The sequence below is a fragment of the Mustela nivalis genome (genome assembly GCF_964662115.1).
Source record: "Mustela nivalis genome assembly, chromosome: 7".
NCBI lineage: Eukaryota > Metazoa > Chordata > Mammalia > Carnivora > Mustelidae > Mustela > Mustela nivalis.
The window spans coordinates 5,643,504-5,665,774 of record NC_139026.1 but is presented as its reverse complement, the minus strand read 5'-3'; the positions used below and the strand labels follow the sequence as shown (position 1 = coordinate 5,665,774).

Sequence of the window (22,271 nt, the reverse complement as noted above, 5' to 3'; positions counted from 1 at the left end):
TTTCTAGAGATCTGTTTGCTAAAGATCGGTACTTTCCACTCCTACACACTGAGTAATAGTCCTTCCAGGGCCCCTGCGCACATTTTAGTGATGTAGCAATCTAGTAATTCCTACATCCAGTCCTTGAGGATGTCAAGTACCAGATTCACAAGCTGTTTCTGAGTAGGACAGATCGAGCGCTTAATTTCCAAGTGTGGGTTCCAAAGTGTGGTCAATCCTCATCAACAGTGGCTTCCATATTTGCAAATTCACCTTCTTGCCACAATTTCCTTGTAACCTCCAAATCGATGCTTGAGACACCTCTGTGGTCCTTTCACAGACGTGTGCAGACCAGCAAAGAATTTGAGCCACCCAAGGTACCGGTTCTCGGCTGAGACGGAACAAGGTGATGCTCTGTCTTCCTGCTTTAGCTCTCCAACTGTAAATAAGTGTCCTTTCTGAGGTCTATTTAATGCCACATTTTGCACATTTTTGTTGGTGATTTCACTGTCTAGAATGGCTCCTAAGCCTAGTGCTAAATCCCACGTAGGCCTCCTAGCCACAGGGAGCCCATGATGTGCCTTACAGAGAAAATACAGTGTTAGGCAAGCTTCATTTAGGCCCGAGTCCTATATAGTCTGTGGGCAGCAAGTTCAATGTCAATGAGCCAATAATTATATATTAGTAATATATTAAATTGTATCTCTTGTCTAAATATTATTATATCAATATACTATTAAGTTTATGTACTTAGCTAAATAATATACCCAATAAGGTGTCCTTAACCAGAAGCACACATAAAATAAGGCCACGTATTCATCCGTTGATGGAAACGACCTGACCAGAAGCCCCTGGGACCTCACTCTCTAGCTCCCCTAGGAGTGATGCTCCAGCATTTCCTAATTCAGGACTCACAGCAACCTCGTAGTGCACAACTTCCACAAACAATGAGAATCAGCTACAGGTCATGTCCTTGCAAGCGAATCCTATTAGAAGGTCTTACTGTCTGGGATGGTTAAAATCACTTTTTCTACTGAAATAAATGTCATCTGATCTGAAGAAGATGATCCAACCCGCCCGTGACTTACGTCAGTGCCGTGCTTCCGTGTCGCCTGGGACGCTAGTGACTTGATTCTCTCCCGATAGAGCTGGGCAGCGCGACTGTTGTACTTGGCATTGGTGTCACTGGTGGCACAGCCGTGCTGATGGAAAAAGGAAGACTATGGAGGAAAAAACACGAATTAACAGCAAGACTGCATTAAATCTAACACATGACTGAAAACAGTACTTCCTGTCGTGAGGGATTTTTGGGGAAAATACTAGTGAAAACAAAAGTAATTGAGTTACATAGTTTACAAAAATAATGTAAACCGCACAATTTAATATAAACTTTTTCTTGTAAAAGGAATGCCTTCCACACGTGCAATGTTAGTATCTCAGTAAAACTGGACATGAGACTCCCTGGCCCTCTGTGCCTCTGTTAAAGGACTGCAATCGTTCGGGTTATTTTGTGACACTGGGGGACTCTCTCCACTCTGGGCTGCTTTTAGGTCATGAGAAATTCATTTCCATTGGAATTCCAAGAAGGAGAATCAGTTAGGAGCTACGCTGACCTTCACCTTTTGCAGAACTCTCTCTTCACAAACAAACAGAGACCGCAGCATGAACAAGGCAGTAAAACAAAAGTTGAAACAACTAGAGGAAACTATTCAACAAGCTCATAAGGGTCCAAACATGGACATGAATTACAGAATTCGCGTCGTGATTCAGGCAGGCGTGCTAAAAACCTGTATGAGCAACACAACTCGATTCATCAGATAAACTGAATTTGTAAATTAAGTTTTACAGATTTGAGGATCCTTATTTAGGTTTGTAAGGGGGGTTAAGGAAATCTGCTTTTGTAAAATTGTAAGTTAATCGGACACTTAAAATTTTTTTTTTAATTTCACCCAGAAATTACTAAATTAAAAATGGGGATCGCGTTTGTCTTGCTTGTCACTATATCCCCGTGCCTAGTCCGGGGCTTTGTGTGGACTGGGTGTTTCACAGATGTGGGGAAAAACAAGTCGCCAGGGCCACTCACTGCCAAGTCCCCCTAGCCTTTGCTAGCCAGTAGGGTCCCCAAGCTCGTACCTGCAAACACCAAGCTTCCTTTCTAGCCTAACACGTATTTATACACGAAGGGAAGCGGCGCGTCTGCTGTGAACTTACCGCGTTAGCATTTCCTCCAACCTGCATGCATCGCAGCTGAAACCAAGACCAGTTGGAGTCCAGCTCCGTAGATCTACATGGAAAGAATATTCGCAAATGTGAACACATTTCCCCCCTAGCATCCAGCCACTAAACCTTGGAAAGAAAGAGTTCCGTGATTTTGAGGATCCTGAAGACTTCTAAGTTTGTGGGAACAGTGACACGGGACGCTGGGCCCACGTGGCACACGACAGCTGTGCCCGCAGCTCCCGGCCCCTCTCGCCCTTCCTAGCAGCCAGGTCTCCGGTGGGCCGGCTGCTGGCTCCCCTCCACGCCTGACCACAGACAGGCCCGGCGCCGCCAGCAGCACCCTGTGCAGCGCGCACTCCAGCTTTAATCCTAGGGCGCAGGGACACGACAAGCTTCCCGGGGCCGGCGGAACCACTGACTCAGCCTCGCATCCTCAGTGGCTTCTGATCTAAAAATCAGTAATGTGTCTCTGCTCGAAACAGATGTTCTGGATTTTTCCGATCAGCTCTCCACTTGTCCAGTGTGACCTGTAACGGGAGTGTCTGGGGATGCTCACAGCCTTCTCACCAGGTGAAAGCGACCTACCCAGGGTGAAAGGGACCTACCCATCGTCACCACCATCAGGGAGGGGAGAAAACTCAGGATTCAGTGTTCTTAAAGGGAAATCTCCGAGTGTCTTCTCCCCGACCACACGTTATGCCCTACCGATCTGCAACCTGAGACCAGATCAGGGCAAGGGAAAGGCCATAGCTGTATTTCTCAATAATAAATTTCACCAACTCATCACTGTAAACAAGATACGATAGGACAACAATGTCAGAAGGTCTTTGTACAGAATCCATAGATAGGTATGAACAAAAAGCAAGGCTGTTCCGTATTCAACAAAAGCCTGTCCCACACTAACTGCAAAGGCCTGCTCCCCCCTTTACCCCCAGCCCACTGCAGGGAGGACTGGATTCCATTCACCTTCTACAAGCCCAAGAAGGACTTAACAGTGAACTTGAGAAGAGACAGAGCCAGAGGGAGAGGAGCCACGAGGTGAGGCACAGCTGCCCTGGGGGCCCAGGCACAGAGCTGGTCGAGCCGCAGGAGGCGGTGGGCTGCTGCCAGTCCCATGACCTCGCCCTGCTCCAAGTGGCAGCTGGTCATTTCCGTGGATGTCTAACCCACTTTCCCTTGCTGGTTGGCAAAAGCAACAGTTCATAAATTTTTCCCTTTGTAAAATTACTGACTTGAAATTATACTTAAAAAAAAAAAAAATCTCCATTAAAATAAACATTCCACCCAAGCCAAACTGTTAATCTGTTAACGCCTGGAGGGCAGGCCAGGGAGCACAGGGGTGCGTGGGGGTGTCTGTGTGTGTCTGGCAGGTGGGGAGAACAGAAAGGAATTCAGAGGAAGGACTTTTCACTTCTCACTTTATAAACTTTGGGGCTGCTTGGATTTTTTTTTCCCACGGAGCTAGCGTTTGTAACTGTCTTAACCAATAAAAAACGTCCGAAGAGCAAACTCTACCTTCTCAAAACAAAAACACGAGCCTTATCATCCTTGACTTGCTCTTGCCCAGCTCCTAGACTGCTGCCCTCCAGCTCTACAGGACTTTTTAACAACCGTGTCTGAGTCATTTATAAACATTGTGATTCATAGTTATATTTATCTGACTTTTTAAAGGTTAGTCATTAAGCCTGCGGGAGTCCAAGCCTGCTATCCCGGCCCATTAGGCTTCCGGCTGGTCCTTTACTCGGCTGGTCCTTTACTCACCGGGTCAGTCCTTCCCTCACCTGGGAACCCGTCAGATTTCCTGGAATGGTTTGAACTGGAGGTGTGCTTTGGTGATGAGGCAAAAGGAGGGCCACATTACAATGGGCACAGGGGAAGAAGGAAGAACAAAGGAAGCCCCGCCCACTATATATGATTATGTATTGTCTTGCGTTCAACCAACCCGGGGCTGGACAGGGGTTGTCTTGCGTTCAACCAACCCGGGGCTGGACAGGGGTAGGGGTTAGGATATTAAAAAGAAACTTGCGGGTGTCTGGGTGGCTCAGTGGGTTAAGGCCTCTGCCTTTGGCTTGGGTTGTGGTCCTCGGGCACCGCATCAGGCTCTGCTCGGGAGGGAGCCTGCTTCCTCCTCTCTCTCTGCCTGCTTCTTTGCCTACTTCTGACCTCCGTCTGACAAATAAATAAATAAAATCTTAAAAAAAAAGAAAAGAAAAAAAAAAGAAACTTGCCTTGGCAAGTAAATACCTCAACATTAAAAAAAAGAGAGAGACAAGAATAGGGTAGTGTATTTAAAATATTCTGGGACCAGCATCTCTAAGAAAAAAGAAAAGACAAGACATTGATAGATACTCTGAAACCAGGAAGAACACACAAAAGACCTCTCTCTTCTAATTAATTACTTATGGAGTTATATAGCCATAAAGCTATAAATATTTAGTCCATCATGCCTCTGTGGACTGATTTCTGAAAAAAGAACTCAGGAAAGTACAACAGGAAAGGGTTTTTTTAAAAGTTAATATATTAATAATAAAAAGAAAATTAAGCTATTATTTTTACTACACAGCTTTTATGCCATCATATAAAATATCTCATCACAAATTACAATTGGTTTTATCTTATAGGAACTCAAGCTCTTTTTTAAAAAGATTTTATTTATTTCTTTAAAGATTTTATTTATTTGACAGAGGGAGAGAGAGACAGCAAGACTCAAGCACGGAGAGTGGGAGAGTGGGAGGCAGGTCTCCTGATGAGCAGGGAGCCCAATGCGGGGCTCGATCCCAGGACCTGGGATCATGACCTGAGCCGAAGGCAGACACTTTACTGACGGAGCCACCAAGCGAGCCACCTGGGTGGCTCTGGCGCTAGTGCTCTTCATAGTAATCACATTTGTGACTATTCCTTAAGTCATGACACAACTCCAAAGAGCCTGCCTGCCTCACTGGTTCACTCCCTGGAAAAAGAAGTGGCAGAGGAACAGGCGAACTGGTTGCAGGGGGTCAGCTGGGCCAGGGCTGCTCGGGGGTGCCCTGCGGCATGTGGCCTGGCCAAGGCCCACGGGCGCTAAAGCGCAGGCCTTGCTGGGTTTCCAAATCCTGAGGCTCCCTAGGGATCCTTTTATTATTTCGATTTATTTTACTTCACACAAGGGCACCTCGGCCCCCTGTGGGGCTGTGTCCAAGGGGACACGCACCAAAGCCCCATGGAGGCTGCTACCAGACCGGGTAGAAGATACGGTCTCACCAGAAGCAGCCACCGCAGCCCAGCTCCACAGACAGAAAAAGAAGGACTTTCTCTTTATAAGCCTCTGAAATGGCCACTAAGATTCATACAAAAATCACTCACCGAGGCCTTGTGAGGCCAGGGGCCCCGGGAGCCAGGCTGTAGGACTGCACTGGACATACGCCCAGGCTGTAAGGAGGGCATCTCACCCCTAACATCAGCTCCGCTCCTGATGGGGCATGGGGGGACCCGCGGCCCCCGGTCCCCTTCTTTTTTTTTTTTTTTTTTTTTTAAAGATTTTTATTTATTTATTTGACAGAGAGAGATCACAAGTAGGCAGAGAGGCAGGCAGAGAGAGAGAGAGGAGGAAGCAGGCTCCCTGCTGAGCAGAGAGCCCGATGCGGGACTCGATCCCAGGACCCTGAGATCATGACCTGAGCCGAAGGCAGCGGCTTAACCACTGAGCCACCCAGGCGCCCCCCCGGTCCCCTTCTATCACAAGCTTGTCAGTGAGACTCTCTGAGCTGCTGGCTATCAGAAGGTGATAAAGGGAGAAGATGACCATCTCGAATCCTCCATCGTGACTCTGTCGTCAGCACCGCGGCCTGAGGTTCCTGACAGCTCCACAGAACAGTCACTGAATGGAAAATAATTCATTTTCCCTGTTCGTCTGATTATGAAGATCTAACTCTCTATAACTCATAGCAGCCTCTCGTTCTACTTGATGTCAAAGCAAACATGAAGGAAAAAGGGGGAAGAGAACCTGTGAAACCACAGGGTCCCTCCCACCCCCGAGAGAAGACACACTTACCGAATAAAACTCAGGTGAACGCCGAGGGACCGGTGCGACCCCGAGCAGTCGATGCAGAGAAACACCCCGTAGGTCACGCTTGCCCAGCTGGGGTTCTTGGCACCACAGTCAAAACACACCTGAAAGAAAATTTCAAAATTCAGTTATTAATTCCTACTAGCCAAAAGGGGGATCTCACAGGATACAATAGAGGGTTTAGCTTGAAAGTGACTTGACCCTTATACTTTTAAATCAGTTATTACAAAATCATCTCCCCTAGGGGCGACTGGGTGGCTCAGTCGGTTGAGTGTCTGTCTTCTGCTCAGGTCATGATCCCAGTGTCCTGGGATGGAGCCCTACATCCGGGTCCCTGCTCGCTCGGGGGTGGGTGGGGTGGGGTGGGGTGGGGGGCTACTTCTCCTTCTCCCACTCACCTGCTTCCCTGCTCATGCTCTCTTTCTCTCAAATATATAAAATCTTTTTAAAAAGTCTCAACTACAGGGGCACCTGGGTGGCTCAATGGGTTAAGCCTCTGCCTTCGGCTCAGGTCATGATCTCGGGGTCCTGGGATCGAGCCCCGCATCGGGCTCTCTGCTCGGCAGGGAGCCTGCTTCTCCCTCTCTCTGCCTGCCTCTCTGCCTACTTGTGATTTCTCTGTGAAATAAATAAATAAAATCTTGAAAAAAAAAATCTCAACTACATTTTTCTCAACCTTAACTTTCACTTCTTTTATTATCATATTGTATATCATTGTATTATATTAATTAAGCACCAACAGGGCTCCTAGCAGGCTCTCGCACACTAGCCAGGATGTCCCCCTGCTGGGAAGGCTCAAGGCCTTGTGGCCCTCCAGGATGGTGGCAGCGGTCATGCGTGCGCCTTCGGCCCCAGCCAGACGAGCCGGCAGGTCACTTGTGCAGGTGGTCTGTGACCAATAATAAGACAGATGTGCCAATAGGTCATTTCTTTTTTTCTTAACATACACCAATAGGTCATTTCTGAGGTTACGAAAGATGCTCTGGCGTCCTCTCTGCCTCTTGCTCCCTCTCTCCCAGGGACCTCTGGCTCTGGGGGAAGCTGGCCCCGTGTCTGTGGGACTCGCGAGCTGCCCAGTGGACAGCCTCCAGTAGTGAGGACCCGAGGCCACGAGTCCAACAGCCAGTGAGGCGTGGAGGCCGGCTGAGCGCCGCAGGAGCGAGCCTGGGAGCGGGAGCTGCAGGCCTCAGAGAGGGCAGCCCTGGCCGCCAGCTTGCCGGCAATGTCAGGGGACCCGGCGGCTTCCTTCCTCAACACCGACTGAAGTCAAACATTCTTCTTCGGAGAGCATCTGGCAACAGGAGCATAAAATGACTTTAAAATATACAGTTTGTCCTAGAAATCAACATTTAGATTTAATTGAAGTCAGAAAATTCCACTAGTAAGAGAATATTTCCTTTTTTTCCAGAAAAAGAGCCCCGTATTTTATTTTATTTGTTTTATTTTATTTATTTGACACAGAAAGAGATACAGCGAGATAGGGAACACAGCAGGGGGAGTGGGAGAGGGAGAAGTAGTCTCCCCACAGAACAGGAAGCCCAATGCAGGGCTCGATCCCAGGACCCTGGGATCATGACCCGAGCCAAAGGCAGATGTTTAACAACGGAGCCACCCAGGTGCCCCAAGAGCCCCATATTTTAGATACACTTTACAGACAGAGCCACCTATGAAAAACTTATTCCAACTCTAGTCATCAAGAAAGATCTGGCTTCTGGCCCCTTGAGGGCGACGCCAAAGTGCAAACATGAGCCGACTGTCCAAAGCCCCTCACCGTGACGGGCTCGCATTAAGCATGTGAGGCTGCAGAGACAACAGCCATGGAAGGTGCCAATCCCTTTCCTTCGGTATTTATCGATCACCTGCTGTATGCCAGACGCCAGGGCAGGCACTGAGCTACTCAGAACTATCTGGCCTCACCGAGTCCACAAATACTTGCTGAGTCTCTACCCCTGCCAGGCCGTGTGCTGGCCTTTCTGGAGCTCACTGCGCCGTGGGAGAGGAGGACACAGAAATGAGGACACCCTACGCACGTAGAACAAGGAATCCCCTTCCATGGAACACCAGACAGTGTCATCAACTCTGCGCATGTGCTGTCCCTCGGCAAGAGGCCACCCGCAGCCCCCCCACTCACTCAACTAACAGTTGTGCGCTTACTACCAAGTAAGTAAGGAAAAAGAAATGCCTCTGCTTAACAATTTGCTCTGCCTAATGACGTGTGTGAGTACAGAGAGAGAGAGAGACAGCAGCTAATGCTGAGCGTGTCCCCGTCAGGCATTGCTACTGACCCACTGAACCATCATAACGTCCCTCTAAGGAGGTATGATGCCTGTCCCCATCGAGGCCAGCTTCTGGGCATGCATGTGACCTGTGCGGCTGCCCAGGGCCCCACACTTAGAAAAAAGCCCCTACTTGCTTAATGCTCCGCGGTCTCATCTGGACATTCTCAATGCTTTTTATTTTATTTCATTTTATTTTTATTATTATTATTTTTTTAAAGATTTTATTTATTTAACAGACAGAGATCACAAGTAGGCAGAGAGGCAGGCAGAGAGAGGAAGAAGCAGGCTCCCCGGCAAGCAAAGAGCCTGATGCGGGCCTCGATCCCAGGACCCCGGGATCATGACCTGAGCAGAAGGCAGAGGCTTTAACCCACTGAGCCACCCAGGCGCTCCTCTCAACGCTTTTTAAACAAGGGCCCTGCATTTTCAGCTCGCACACTTTGTATTCTCTGCAAATTCTGTAGTGCAGTTCTCCACCCCATTTTAGAGAAAACGAAGGACATGGGAAGTTAAGCATCACTGCTGAGGAGTGGTATGTTGGGGACGAGACCCCAGTCGGGGAGCCCCAGAGCTCAATCTTCCTCCCTCACCACATGGCCTCTCACAAGGCTTGGCTGGCCCCGTCTCCCACACCCTACACTTGCAGCTCCCCAAGGGCAGGAGCAGAGCCGGTCTCCCTCTGCACCGCGCCTAGCAGACTACAGCTGCCCAACGGATGCTTGCTGACAGAGTAACTCAAGCTATCAAGCAATAAAACGAAGGAACACATAGAGACCAGGAAGGATTTCTCAAACTAGAACATTTACCCTTCTGGGTTAAAACCTTGGTCCAGAGTAAACACTCCTCACTCATGAGATGAAGAACCCAGATAACAGAGTCTAAAAGTAAACCCAGTTGTTTCTCTTGAAGTTCCTTCCCTCCCTATCTTATGGCAGTCTTTTGTGGCCCCTTCTGGAAAAGGCTTCCTGTTCCCCAAACTCTTCCATATTTTAAAGCTAGTTTTCATCTCTGCTTAGGTAATGGTTTCTTACTTACAGTCAGATGAAAATTCTTAATCAAGAAATGTAGCACAAAACTGTGGAGCATTACTGGAAAATATCTTTGCCCCATGCTTTTGTTAATCCTATTACGGAATATAAAATTTTCCAGAAAGGTGCTGTTTGTCATAAAGATCGTAACAAAAAAATGGCTGACGTTGAAGATGAACACGTGTGGGTACTGTTCTAAGTGCTTCTCTTGGATTTTCTAATTTAATCCTCCTAATAATACTCTGAGTTAGATCCTGCTCAAGCCTCCCAGGGGAGGAAAGAAGGTACAAAGTAGACAAGTAACCTGCCCAAGGTAACATACTCACCACTCACGAGCCTCTTAGAAAAGTGTCATAAGGACAACGACTTCTTATTTACAAGAGGACACCATCCCTTTGATGAATTCAAAGAGAAAACTCACTGGTTCTGAGATAAAACAGACAAAAAATAGAACCTCTACACTCCTAACAGCAGATCCTAATCTTGTCTAGCTATACAGCAACCACTCCCTATAAACCCGTTAATCTAAACTTGCACATCAAGAAAACAGCAAAGAAATTAGCACTAGAGAGTTCCTGAAGACTGTCTCCTCCTGACTTTCTCACACTCATCAGACATCACCTCCAATAAACTCTTTCCTTGCTCACTCCTCTTAGTCTGTAAAAATATGGGCTCCTTTCTACCAAGACTTAAAGACATCTAGATTTCATAGAACTCAGGATCTTTCTATGCCGTGATGTCATGACTCATGACCATGATCATTAACAGCTGTTCACTTTGGAGGTGACAGTGGGGACCAGAGGAGCTCCTGTCATGGGAGGGGAAGGGAGAGTCCACACTGACACACTGACAGCCCTTTGCACTCTCCAGGTTCCAGCCTGACCTGTGATCCTTGGTGGAGGGTGTCACTTTAGCCTGATGTGTCATCACAACATCTCCAGCTGGTTGTGGAGAAAAGTTGTGTAAGTCACAGAGGAGAAAACCACCTCTGGAGACAAAGGAAAAAAAAAAGGGGGGCGCCTGAGTGGCTCAGTGGGTTAAGCTGCTGCCTTCAGCTCAGGTCATGATCTCAGGATCCTGGGATCGAGTCCCGCATCGGGCTCTCTGCTCGGCAGGGAGCCTGCTTCCCTCTCTCTCTCTCTCTCTCTGCCTGCCTCTCCATCTACTTGTGATCTCGCTCTGTCAAATAAATAAATAAAATCTTTAAAAAAATTTTTTAAAAAAAGGAAGACCCCATCTTCACAAGAGACCCAAAGGGAAGATAGAGAAAGGGTCTGCAGGGGGCCTTCTCAGCAAGAGAAAAGAGCTGGAAGCCATTGCAGAGACTTAGTTGCTCCATCAGACAGGGAAACTGAGGCTGCCATCAAAAAGCGTAGGAGACCAACCAGGCTCCAACAGGCACCCCAGAGGAACTTCGGAGGTCAGCTCCGGCATGCGGAGTCGAGCTTTCCCAAACGCCCAGAGCTGCCAGCTGGAGTTTCAGGGCCGGTGCGTGCCTCCCAGCTGGTCACAGGTGGCCTGCGCTGTCGCTCCGCTCACAGGAGCCCCTGGGTATGCACTCCAGTCCTCTGGGGGTGGGGGCCCCCGAGCCCGCCTCCAGCTCTCTCAGGAACTCACAGGGTCCACCCTGCCACCCCCCAAAAGCCGCCCCGTGTGTGCTTGCCCGCCCGGTGTCAGGAACCAAAAATGTGTGCTCCGGGCCCCGGGGCCCCCAGATGCTGTCGCCTCCCGCTCCCAGGACCCCCAGGTGCCCGCCTCGCCCGGGACCCCCGTGTATGCCCCGTTCCCCACTCCTCGCTGAGGCTGGGGGCGGCGCGCGGCCCAGACCCAGGCGAGGCCCAGGCGCGGCGGCCGCAAGTGCGACGTGTCACAGGCCGGGCCGGCTCCTCCTCCCGCGGCCGCGGCCACTGCCGCAGCGGGGGCCGCCCGCGGGGTTCGGCACGGATGTCCAGCAAGCCTGAACACGCCCGGGGCCGTTACCTTGTTGGTGGGCACCGAGCGGAGGCGCTTGAAGATGGTCAGTATGTCCTGCTTGCTGGGGTCCCCCATGGTCACCAGAGAAACGAGGCGCAGCCGGCCCGGCCAACCGCGAAGGGCCGAACAGGAGCGGTTGCCGCCTCCCGCAGATAGACGGCGGCCGAGGGGGCGGGGCTGCGCGTGACGGGAAGACCCCGCCCCTCCAGGCCCCCGCCCCCGCCCCGCCCACAACCGGAGCTCACGCGCCGCACTCTTCTCGCGGCCCTCGCTCAGGGGCGCCGCTGGCTCCGCCCGCTGGAGGCCCCGCCCCGGCGCTGCCCGCGCGTGCGCAGAACCGTCGCGCTCCTTCTCCCGAGGGCGGCTTGCGATTTGCGGGGGAGATCCGTGCGGGGCTGAAGCCGGGGCTTGGCTCCCGGGTCGGACTCGCCACCACATGGGCTGGTCGATGTCCACTTTTTTTTTTTTTTAAAGATTTTATTTATTTATTTGTCAGAGAGAGAGAGAGAGAGCAAGAGCGAGCACAGGCATAGAGGCAGGCAGAGTCAGAGGGAGAAGCAGGCTCCCTGCTGAGCAAGGAGCCCGATGTGGGACTCGATCCCAGGACTCTGGGATCATGACCTGAGCCGAAGGCAGCTGCTTAACCAACTGAGCCACCCAGGCGTCGCGGTCGATGTCCACTTTTACCGACGGACTCCTTGCTTGGCCAAGGTCATCTCACCTCGTCCTCGTGCCCCGTGAGGGCGCAGAAGAGGAAAGGTGAGGGGAAGGACCCAGCCGCTCCGGACGCCCGATTTTCACTGATCGCCTTTTGTTTCGTTCTGTTTTGTTTGCATCGAGCCGAAGCCGAGCCCTGGGTGGGACGTTTTCACCGCCCGAAGTCGCTGTGTGGGTATCAGATCGGCGAGAGAGACCGGTTCTCTGGAGCTCGGTCCGAGCTGGTGGATGCGGACCGGAAAGCAGCGGCACTTTCCCAGCTCCCGGGCTGCGGGACCTGTGGCTGGCGTTGCAGACGGGGTCAGACTCGCGGAGAAAGGTGCCTGTCGTGCGGCCGTGGGCGCAGAGCCGCTGGCCTCCCGGGGTTGGGTGGTGCCGTGCGAGGAGGGCAGGTTTACCTCGGCTCCAAAGCCCATTCAGCCGGCTGCGTCCTGGCTCTGTGACCCTGGTCAAGTCATTGCTCCTCTCCCAAACCTGGCTTGCTCTCTGTGCAGTGGGGCTAGAGATAAAGGGTCCTTGCCAAGCAGCCTGTGGGAGCAGCTTCCCCGCGGGAGCCCCAGAAAAGCCTTTGTGCCTTTCTGCTTTTAGAAGCTGGGAATGCCCCTTCAGCGTGTCTCCGGTTAGATGCCCTCCGGAGAAGTCGGAGGTTTGCAGGGATGTGGGCTCCGATAAACCCAGGGCTGGAACTTTTCCAAGGAAGGGAAGTGTAGTGCCTAACAGAACAGTGAGTTACTTTTGCAGTCCGCCGTGACTGAAAGTTCTTCCTTCCATCAAGTCAAAGTACATAGTCTTGTACTCTGTGTCCCGTCATACTGATGCAGACTGGCCTGTCCAGGACCCGGAGGGAGTCCCTCAGGACCAGCCAGGAGGGTCTTTGGTTTTGTGCAGGAGAGAAATCAAATGCGAGCTGAGAGGAAGTGAGAGCATAGTTTATTAAATAGTGTATCTGATAGAGCGTGGCGAACCGAGCGTCTGGGAGACTCAGGAAGGAAAGGAGAGAGTCCTTTGCTCGGGGTTGGGGTTTTTATTGAAGATCGCGGTCTGGTGTACATGTTTCAGGTATCCCAGAACGGGTCAAAACAAGGACAAGCGCGCAGATGTCCTGCGTAAGTCACTTACGCCCTGGAGCCAGGGATGTTGGCATCAAGGTAGCTGGAGTCGGGGGTCTTGGAAAGCCTGCGTGATGAGCCCTCCCCGTGTCTCTCTGGATGATGTTTGTTACCGGTTATGCTGGACGACTCCAAAGAGATGGTTAACTCCTTGACCGTGACGAAGAGGACCTACATTAAGGCAGGGAGAAGGCAAGGGAACAGGTCGTAGCAAGAACAGAAGCAGGAAGAGGAGCAAGAAAGCAGTTTTGGGGTTTTTTTCCCTGGGGCCCCTTTAGTTTCCCTGTCTCGATGCAGGTTGGCCCTATGCGGGACACCAGGCGTGCTTATGAACAATTAGAGCCTTCCTGATGGGAACGATGATGACTGTTTGGAGCTGAAATCTTACTTAGTTCCGTATCAGATTCTTGAGTGTTAAATACTCTACGCTACAACATAAAGGTCCCCACGTGATGAGGGAACAGAAGGCAAGCTGAGGACTCAGCCCAAGCTGATACCACAACCCCCGTCCCTCATGTGTATGTGAGATTTGTGTGGCATCCCTCAGGCCCTCCTAGCTGCCCCAAAACTAAGGGAATGGGGGGAAAAAATGTTACCTGATCGAGCTCACAGTCCTACAGGACAGGAGTTTCCGTCAGTTTAGCAGCGTCTTAGTGATACGCAGGAAGAAGCATTCTTATCCATAGCCTAACTCCCAGAAACCCGTAGTTCAGTTTCCTGGAGCCCTAACATCACCCTTCCATGAGCGACGTGGGAAACAGGCATAAGGAAATGAAAATAAAGTGAAGTTTCTTTAGGACCAGCAGCCCACCGACAAAGACTTGTGATAGGAGGAGTAGAACATTCCTTCAGGAAGCTCCCACCTGTCCTAATGTCAGTGCCATACCGGAAGGAAAAGCCCCTTTAACTCCGCAATCGCCAGGCCTCCATTATCATATAAATCTTTAGTCTCTCAGAGTCCTTTCGGGATACCTCCCCTTTCCTGACTCTCCCCCCGCCCCCACTCCTGATGAAGTTTTAGAGTATAGGTGAGGTTGGTGGGGAGAGGTCCCGAGCCGATGACCAAGAAAGAAGTCTTGAGACATCTTTGGTGCAAAATAGCGGTTTGTTAAAGCACGGAGACAGGACCCGTGGGCAGGGAGAGCTGCTGCCCCGGGGTTGTGAGGGGCGGCAGGTTCTGTAAGATGGGGTTGGGGGAGGTTAGGAAAGAAAAAGGGAGGTTTCAACAGAACCTTCATATGCTAAAGAGGACCAATACCCGAGGTCTTGCCATTGCCAAGGTCATTTTTCCCTTCTTACCAAGGTATTAACTTTAAGATAGTTGGGAGATTCCTAAAGGGTGTCATATGTCCCACCCAGGCGTGGGGGTGGGGGAAGGTTGCAGGATGTCAGTTTCTGCTTTGTCCTCAGCCAGCCTTCTGCTCCGTCCCTACTCTCGCGTGTCTAATCAGCCGTTGCTCACAGACCTGGGGCAGCAGCCCTTCGTCCCCAGGGTCTTGTCCCAGTGTTTTAATAAAATCATATTTTTATACCAGAGCCTTCTCGAATTCTTTCTTGGACCTCGGCTCCAGACCTCACCAACGTTCCCAAACAACATCACGAAGAGGGGAAAAAGTGCAGTGAAGTCCAGACGGTGTCTCTGGGGGGAGAAGTACAGTTTGTATGCACAGCCGAGGCTCCTCTCTCGTCTGCTTAAGTGTTCTTCGGAGGCCTCACTACCACCCAATACTACCATATGTGATACTGTCTATTTCCTCCCTTCAATTGAATGTGGATGTACCGAGATCAGATCTGTTTTGTCTGCTCCTGTCCCCAGCACCTGGAACATGCCTGGTACGTAGTGTGCATTCAAGAAGGGTGTGTGGCTTAGGCTTCGAATGTGGGAAGCTACAAAGAGCATCACCGTCCCCACATGATGACGAGAACAGACGGGATAAGCTGCAAAACCGTAACGTTTCTTTTTCTTTTTCCCTTTTTTTTTTTTTTAAAGATTTTATTTATTTATTTGACAGAGAGATCACAAGTAGGCAGAGAGGCAGGCAGAGAGAGAGAGGAAGGGAAGCAGGCTCCCCACTGAGCAGAGTCGGATGTGGGGCTCCATCCCAGGACCCTGAGATCATGACCCAAGCCCAAGGCAGAGGCGTAACCCACTGAGCCAACTCAGCCGCCCTATCCTAGGGTTTCTTAAGCCTGTCAGACGGGTAAAGTCGCAAATCAACCAAGTAAACCGAATCCTGAAGGAAAACGAGCTCCCCCAGAGTTGGAGGGAACAAAGGGTCGCCTTCCCCTTGGGTAAAGCGTAGGAGAAAGGTGGCAAGAGGAAATAAGTTAAAAATTTTAATGAATTCGTAAAGGCCAAGTGTGGGCTGGCATGTCCTTTTGAAATAGCTTGAGGCCTCAGATACAAAGAGAGGTTATATGCCACAAGCTCTTTTCCATAAGCTTCCACCGGAAATCTTCATAAGAAAGATGGAGGCAAAGAGACTTGAGAGAAACCCCTTGGGGAGTTGGGCATCCAATGGTTGGGGGAAAGAGGCACAAAACCTCCCCCACATCCCTTCTGGAAAACAAGCAGCAAATGCGCTGTCCCCCAGGGTTCAGGAAAAGATGCATTCCTGCCTGGGGAGGAGTAGAAACAAAACCCAGGAGTACCAAATCGGAAAGAGAATGAGAACTTCTCCTGCAAAAGAGGGCAGGAAGAAAATTCAGAATAATAGCACAGAAGCAGCCGTGAGGCAGGTCCAGACTGCTGTATACTGTCCTCTCTTTTAGGAAGACATCCTGATGTGCCTCTGGCCCCGTGAAACAGCGTTTAGTCCGTTTAGTTCATTCAGTAAAATAGGAACTTGCTGAAACGCAGACGCCACTCTCAGGAAAAACTAGACTTTTCTGGACATTCATATGATGAATCACAAAGTGCAAATAGGCACAGATCTTGTCCCTTGTCCCTGGGGGATGCCAGTGAACTTCAGTTAGTACAGAAGAGAAGACACGGGGACGCTGTCCCTTACGCCGTTTCTCACAGGTCAGGTACATTTGACCATGAGCAGATGGGGGCGCCTGGGTGGCTCAGTCGGTCAAGCGTCTGCCTTCAGCTCAGGTCATGATCCTGGAGTCCCGGGAGTCTGTTTCTCCCTGCTTGTGCTCTCTCTCCCTTGCTCGCTCGCTCACTCTCAAATAAATAAATAATCTTAAAAAAGGAAAAGGAAAATGCGTGGAATTATGAGCACCACTGATGAAGTCCCAGAACCTAAGTCAGGTTCGGTGGGGTGTGGAGGGGAGGGTGACATTAGGGCTTGAGGAACTGAGTTCTGTGTCCCTGGAAATTGGGCTATTGATAAGGTAACTTCTTTGTTGTAATCTCAAGGACATTTGCAAACCAAAGGAGACTCCTGTCTTGCAGGATTGTGATCTCAGCAAGTTAACTATTTATCGTTTTATGGCAGTCAGGGGTGCCTGAGGAATGCTACACATATGGAGGGGAGCGGATGAAAGGTGGGGGGGGGGGGTGCAAGGCGCCAGCTCTTGCTTTGTCCTCAGCCAGCCTCCTGCTCCCTCATCACCACTATCTGATTTCCACAAACCCCTTTACTGCTGAGGCAGTATACACTTAGAGATTCACAAATGCCCCATTTTAGACGGTAAAATATTTAAATAAAGACTCTTGTGATTGAGTTGATGTTATTGATTGATTTTTTTAAAAATGTACATTGATGCCATTACTTCCATTAATGGGATCAAGGATTTGGGGTAATAATTGCTTACTGCTGTAATATTTGCAATATTAAAATATTAGCAAAAATAATTACAAAAGGAAATGAAAACTTATATTTATACAAAAACATGTACCTGGATGTTCATAACAAAGGTGTTTGTAATCATTAAAATCCAGAAACAACCCAAATATCCTTCAAATGGATCAGCAAACATGGTGAATTCAATACCCAGAGACCACCTACGATGACTGCTGCATGAAACCACATGGATGAATTTCAAATTAATTATGTGACTCAAAAGAAGGGAAGACAAAGGCTGCATACTGTATGATTCCATTCACAGGACATTCTGGAAAAGGCAAAACCATAGAAACATAGAACAGATTAGCAGCTTCCCAGGGTCAAGGATATAAGGAAAGGTTGAATTACGGAGAAACCAGGACATACTTGGGCAGCAATGGAACGGTTCTATTTCTTGATTGTGGGGGTGGTTGCACGGCAACGTGTTTGTCAAAACTTGACTGTAGGGGCGCCTGGGTGGCTAGTGGGTTGAGCCTCTGCCTTCCGCTCAGGTCATGATCTCCGGGTCCTGGGATCGAGCCCCGCATCGAGCCCCGCATCGAGCTCTCGGCTTGGTGGTGTAAGGGACCTATTTAGAAACTGTCCCTGCTCCCCTTCCCCCAGGGGATTTACAGGTAACAAAGCCCAGATACAAAGGTGGGGCAGGCCAGGTGGAGACCTCCGATCAGTGGGGGGCATGCATACTGTCTCCCTGGTTACCAAGGAGTATGGGCCCCGCCCTTTAGGCGCCAATCCCAGTCAAGGTGTAATAGGCTGGTTCAAATGTCTACTAGGGTAAATTGTAACTCAGTTGGTCACCTAGCATCACTGTGGAGTTCCCTGTGTGTGTTACAATCTCATTGGCCACCTGTGCGTGGCCAGGCCCGACCGCACGGCCTTTGCCCTTAAAAGCTATCCTGTGAAACAGAGGAGGGTCGCCCTCTCTTCTAAGAGTTGCGGCCTCGAACGGTTAGATTCTTGATGCTTGGCGCGAAATAAAGCTTTGCTTGACCTTCGCTTTGTATCAGTCTTGCTCCTTTAATCACGAACCCATTATTGGGGTATAACAGGTGGGAAGCCTGCTTCCCCCCCACCCCCCGAACCCTCTGCCTGCCTCTATGCCTACTTGTGATGTATGTCTGTCAAATAAATAAATAAAATCTTTTTAAAAAATGACCGTACACGGGGCACCTGGGTGGCTCAGTGGGTTAAGCCGCTGCCTTCGGCTCAGGTCATGATCTCAGGGTCCTGGGATCGAGTCCCGCATCGGGCTCTCTGCTCAGCAGGGAGCCTGCTTCCTCCTCTCTCTCTCTGCCTGCCTCTCTGCCTACTCTCTCTGTCAAATAAATAAATAAAATCTTGAAAAAAAAAAAAAAAAAGGTAGAACTCTTAAAAAAAAAAAAAATGACCGTACACTAAATAGGGTGCATTTTACTGTATGTAAATTATATCTAAAAAATGAAAACAGAAACGGGAAAACAAACGCTCAGGGATATGGGACTTAGGACCCATGGAATATCCTGCCCCATTAAACATTTCTATTTTTAAGTTAAGCATATTTAGGGACATGAGAAAATGCCCGTGAAATGGTAAAGAAGCGGGGTTCCACACCACATTTACAGTAGGAGCCCAGTTCTGCAAAAACACACACATCAATGACAACCCCAAGAGAATACATGCCCTACACCTGCATACGGATGGAAAAAAAGACTAGAAAAAATAACCCAGAGTATCAGCAGTGTTGCCCCTGGACATCGGACCATGCGGGCTTTGTTTTTCAGAATACTTCTGCTTATTTCCGAATTTCCATCTCCACCTTTGTTCCCTTTACAATTAAGTGAAAACTATTAACATTGTTATTGGAAAATGCCCGGGAGGGGCAGGAGAGGCCTGGCTGTCTCGACCTTGACCGGTTGAGCCGTGCAGGGTGGCTTACAGTCAGCTTTGTTTGCCTTGCTGACTGATTGTCTTGTCACCTCCCCGAGGGCCACAGGGGGCCACGCAGCGTCTGCCCATCAGTTATCCTTTGCTCCAAGAGAGCCCCATGAGTTACGCGGTTCATCTGTTCCTCCGTCCCGTCCCTTGTTCATTTCCTAGTCCTTCTCACAAAGGATTTGAACATGTCTGAAACCGTATAATCTGAATTTCATCGGATAGGCCGAAATGGATTTCATTTTATCTTTTCCATCTAGCTCCAGGAGCACCAAAGAGAGGAGGTCTGGGACTAGAGGTGACGGGTGGGTCCCCAAACCTAGGAAATTGAGTTCAGTGGGAGGGACAGGCGTGCGGCCAGTGATGGCACGGTCGGGCCGTTGCTGCTGAGGAGGGCCCTTCAGGGCTGGTGGCTCCCTAGTGGGGACCTCCAGTCCTGGTAGGTGTCACTGACCTAGCGTAGACCACGGCGGACATCCTCGACCTCGCAGTCCAACGGCACAGCCTAGTGGGCACGGCCTGTACTGCACCCGCTGCGTCTGAATGCGCGCTCGGCCGCCTGGCGGCTGTCACTTCCTGGGCAAGTTACCTAACCTCTCTGTGCGTCAAGGGCCTTGCCTGTAAAACTGGGAGTGATAACATTTACCTGTTCATGGGGCCGCTGTGAGAATCCAGACAGTTAATAAACGTTGAAGGGTTTAGGACAGGGTCTGGCACATCTGAAATAACAAATGTTAACTGCCCTTACTCCCATTTTATCAGTGAGCAAACCGAGGCTTGGAGAGATTAAGTATTTCTGTCAGGCCCACGATGCTCATTAAGGTCACACAGTTGGAGTCCAGTCTGAGCGCAGGCAAGAGAACCTCACAGTCTATGCTTTCAACCATCGACTTCATTTTTACACCTTTGTAAGACTCTTGTTGAGTTTCAGAGAAGAAAAACCTCTTCTGTCAGATTCTGCTGTGGAAACCCCAGCTTCCCTGCATAGTTTCATACATGAGTCTGTGGCTTGGAGGTGTTTGTGCCAGGTGACTGGTTGGGGGAGGATTTGGAGTCTCCGAGGTCAGCCCTTGGGGTTAGACTACCTCCATACCACCGTTTCCCAGATTTGTGTTTTATCAAGCACTCTCACACTCCAGGCCGCACAGGATCATGAAAGAGAAAAGGTAGGACCCATGTCCCCCTCGTCCAGATGAGGAAATGGAGGGTCAGGGAGAGGGAGGGGCTTACCTGAGGACAGGCAGCTCATCGGTGACACGGGGGCCCATCTGACCCTGGTGGGACACCGCTCCCTCTGCCACCTGCTGCCACAGCACCTTCCCTGCCCCTTGCCCGGGAATCATAGGAACGGCCAGGGATGGGATGTCACATTGGCCTGTGTCCCTTGCTTCCTGGGCTCTCCTTGGACATACTTTCCCCACCTCCTTGGGCCAGACCGTGGGCAATCAGTCTCTAGGTGCCCAGGACCCAGTTCCTGTGTCCCAGAGCTGGGTGGGGAGCATCTGCTTCTATGAACACGTCGAGAGCACAGGGAATTGCTGGTACTTTGGGTACCAGCTCGTTCTTGCTCTTTGGACCAGTGGCTCTCAAAGTGTGGTCCTGGGTCAGCATCACCCGGGACTTGCTAGACACGCAAACTCTCAACTTCATCCCCCGTGTCATAAGTCAGAAACTCTAGAACGTGGTCCAGCAAGCTGGGTTGTAACAAGTCCTGCAGGGGTACAGGAGCTTTTGGAGTTAGGCGCAGGAGTTGAAACCCTAGCCCTGCCCCTAACTTGCTATACGCCCTCATGCAAGTTGCTCAACTTCTCTGATTTGTTTTCTCATCTGCAAAATGGCCTTCACACATAGTGAGGAGGGTTATATGACCCTTTGCAGAGAAAGGTGCTTAGCCCTGCACCTGGCATGTGGCTGATAAATGTTAAGCCCAAGGCTGCATGGAAAGGGTCGGGGGAGAAACTGCCTGTCCTCTGTCAGCCTGGTTCCTCTAAGTCTGTGCTTGGCAGCGGCCCTGCCTGGTGGAGGATGACCTTGACCCTCAATAAGAGGCCTGCCAGATTCGGCTTGGCCCAGGCCTGTCCTCCCAGGGGGAGTGGAGCGCCTCCATCCCAGCCGCAGATCTCTCTACCGGTGCCCCACCTGTGTCCACCAGGTGCTATGGCCTGGGCCCTGCCAAGCGGCTTCCTGCCACCACAGAGCTCCAGCCCAGAAGTCACTGCCTGCCCTTCTAAGGGAAAACAGAAAGTGGAGGGGGGTGTGAACCTCCTGCAGCTGTCTGGGGGAAGGGAGGCTGAGGCCAGGGCACCTGCCCGGCAAGGTGTCCCGCTTCTGGACACACCCCAGGTCGTCCCCACTTTATGGAGTGAGGCTCAGGCACTCACTTAGGCATCTGGCCACACAAGAGTGGGGGTACCCCCCGCCCCGTTTGTGGTCCACTCTGACCTCTTGCCAGGCAGGGATGCTTCCCACTGCAAGTGGGGGAAACAGCTCAAGGACCCTGTAGTACTGTGCCCCCAAGGGCCTTGGAGCTGGGTTGGGGACCCGGTTTGTCCTAATTCCCTGAGACTTGTAGGGTGGCCTCCAGAATCCACGAGGCACACTCTCAGGGGACCATCCTGCCCCATCCTTCCTGATGTCAAAGTGACTTGGACTCTCTCTGAGCTTCCTGGAGTTTCCCAAAAGCAAACTTGGGTCCCTTCTTCATTTTTCCTCCTGTCACCACCTAGACTTGCACACAGTAGGTGCTCAATAATTGCATGGTGAATGACTATGATCCAGGGAGAGAGCCAGCTGATTCCCTGCCAGGAAGGGCTACTCAGCTCGCCCAGCCGCTCACTCTGTGACCATGGGCATGTCACTCCTGCCCCTCACTTGGCCTGTTTTCCCATGAACAAGGCAGGGGTTGGTTAAGTGCCCCATGGGGGCCCTTCTCAACCTCCACCCACCCCCATTCTGATGGATTAAGTGGTCCCCTCCATGTCTGTCCCTAGTACTGAGGCCTTCGCAGAGCCCCAAACCACCGGTCACCCAGCAAGGCCCCGTGCAGGCACAGGGAGAGGCCTTGCACGAGCTTAGGCGGTGGAGGGCCTGCAGGGAAGCCCAGGCCTCGGTCCTCTCTCAAGGGACTCAGAAAGCCTAGTGTTTTCACTCAAGCTGCTGCAGAGCCAGATTTCTGCCCGGGTCACCCACTGGAGCTTGCTTGTCCTCTGGCC

At 50.8% G+C, this 22,271-nt stretch overlaps 1 protein-coding gene and 1 long non-coding RNA gene across 2 annotated transcripts in view; one reads left to right on the top strand and one right to left on the bottom strand.

Moving 5' to 3' along the window:
* The window catches only part of ARFGAP3 (ARF GTPase activating protein 3), a 47,092-nt gene extending 34,307 nt beyond the window's left edge, over positions 1-12,785 (bottom strand). The window contains exons 1-5 of the mRNA XM_082740958.1: positions 12,207-12,785; positions 11,532-11,980; positions 6,230-6,348; positions 2,191-2,263; positions 1,068-1,199 (exon numbers count right to left, since the gene is read on the bottom strand). Of these exons, the coding sequence (XP_082597084.1) occupies positions 1,068-1,199; positions 2,191-2,263; positions 6,230-6,348; positions 11,532-11,980; position 12,207 (774 nt within the window). The 5' untranslated portion in view covers positions 12,208-12,785. The remainder of the gene's footprint in view (positions 1-1,067; positions 1,200-2,190; positions 2,264-6,229; positions 6,349-11,531; positions 11,981-12,206) is intronic.
* On the top strand, positions 12,194-18,143 carry LOC309869579. Its single transcript, XR_014314274.1, has 3 exons — positions 12,194-12,284; positions 14,887-15,184; positions 17,244-18,143. It is a non-coding gene; the product is annotated as an uncharacterized lncRNA (long non-coding RNA).
* The last annotated feature ends 4,128 nt before the right edge of the window (positions 18,144-22,271 follow it).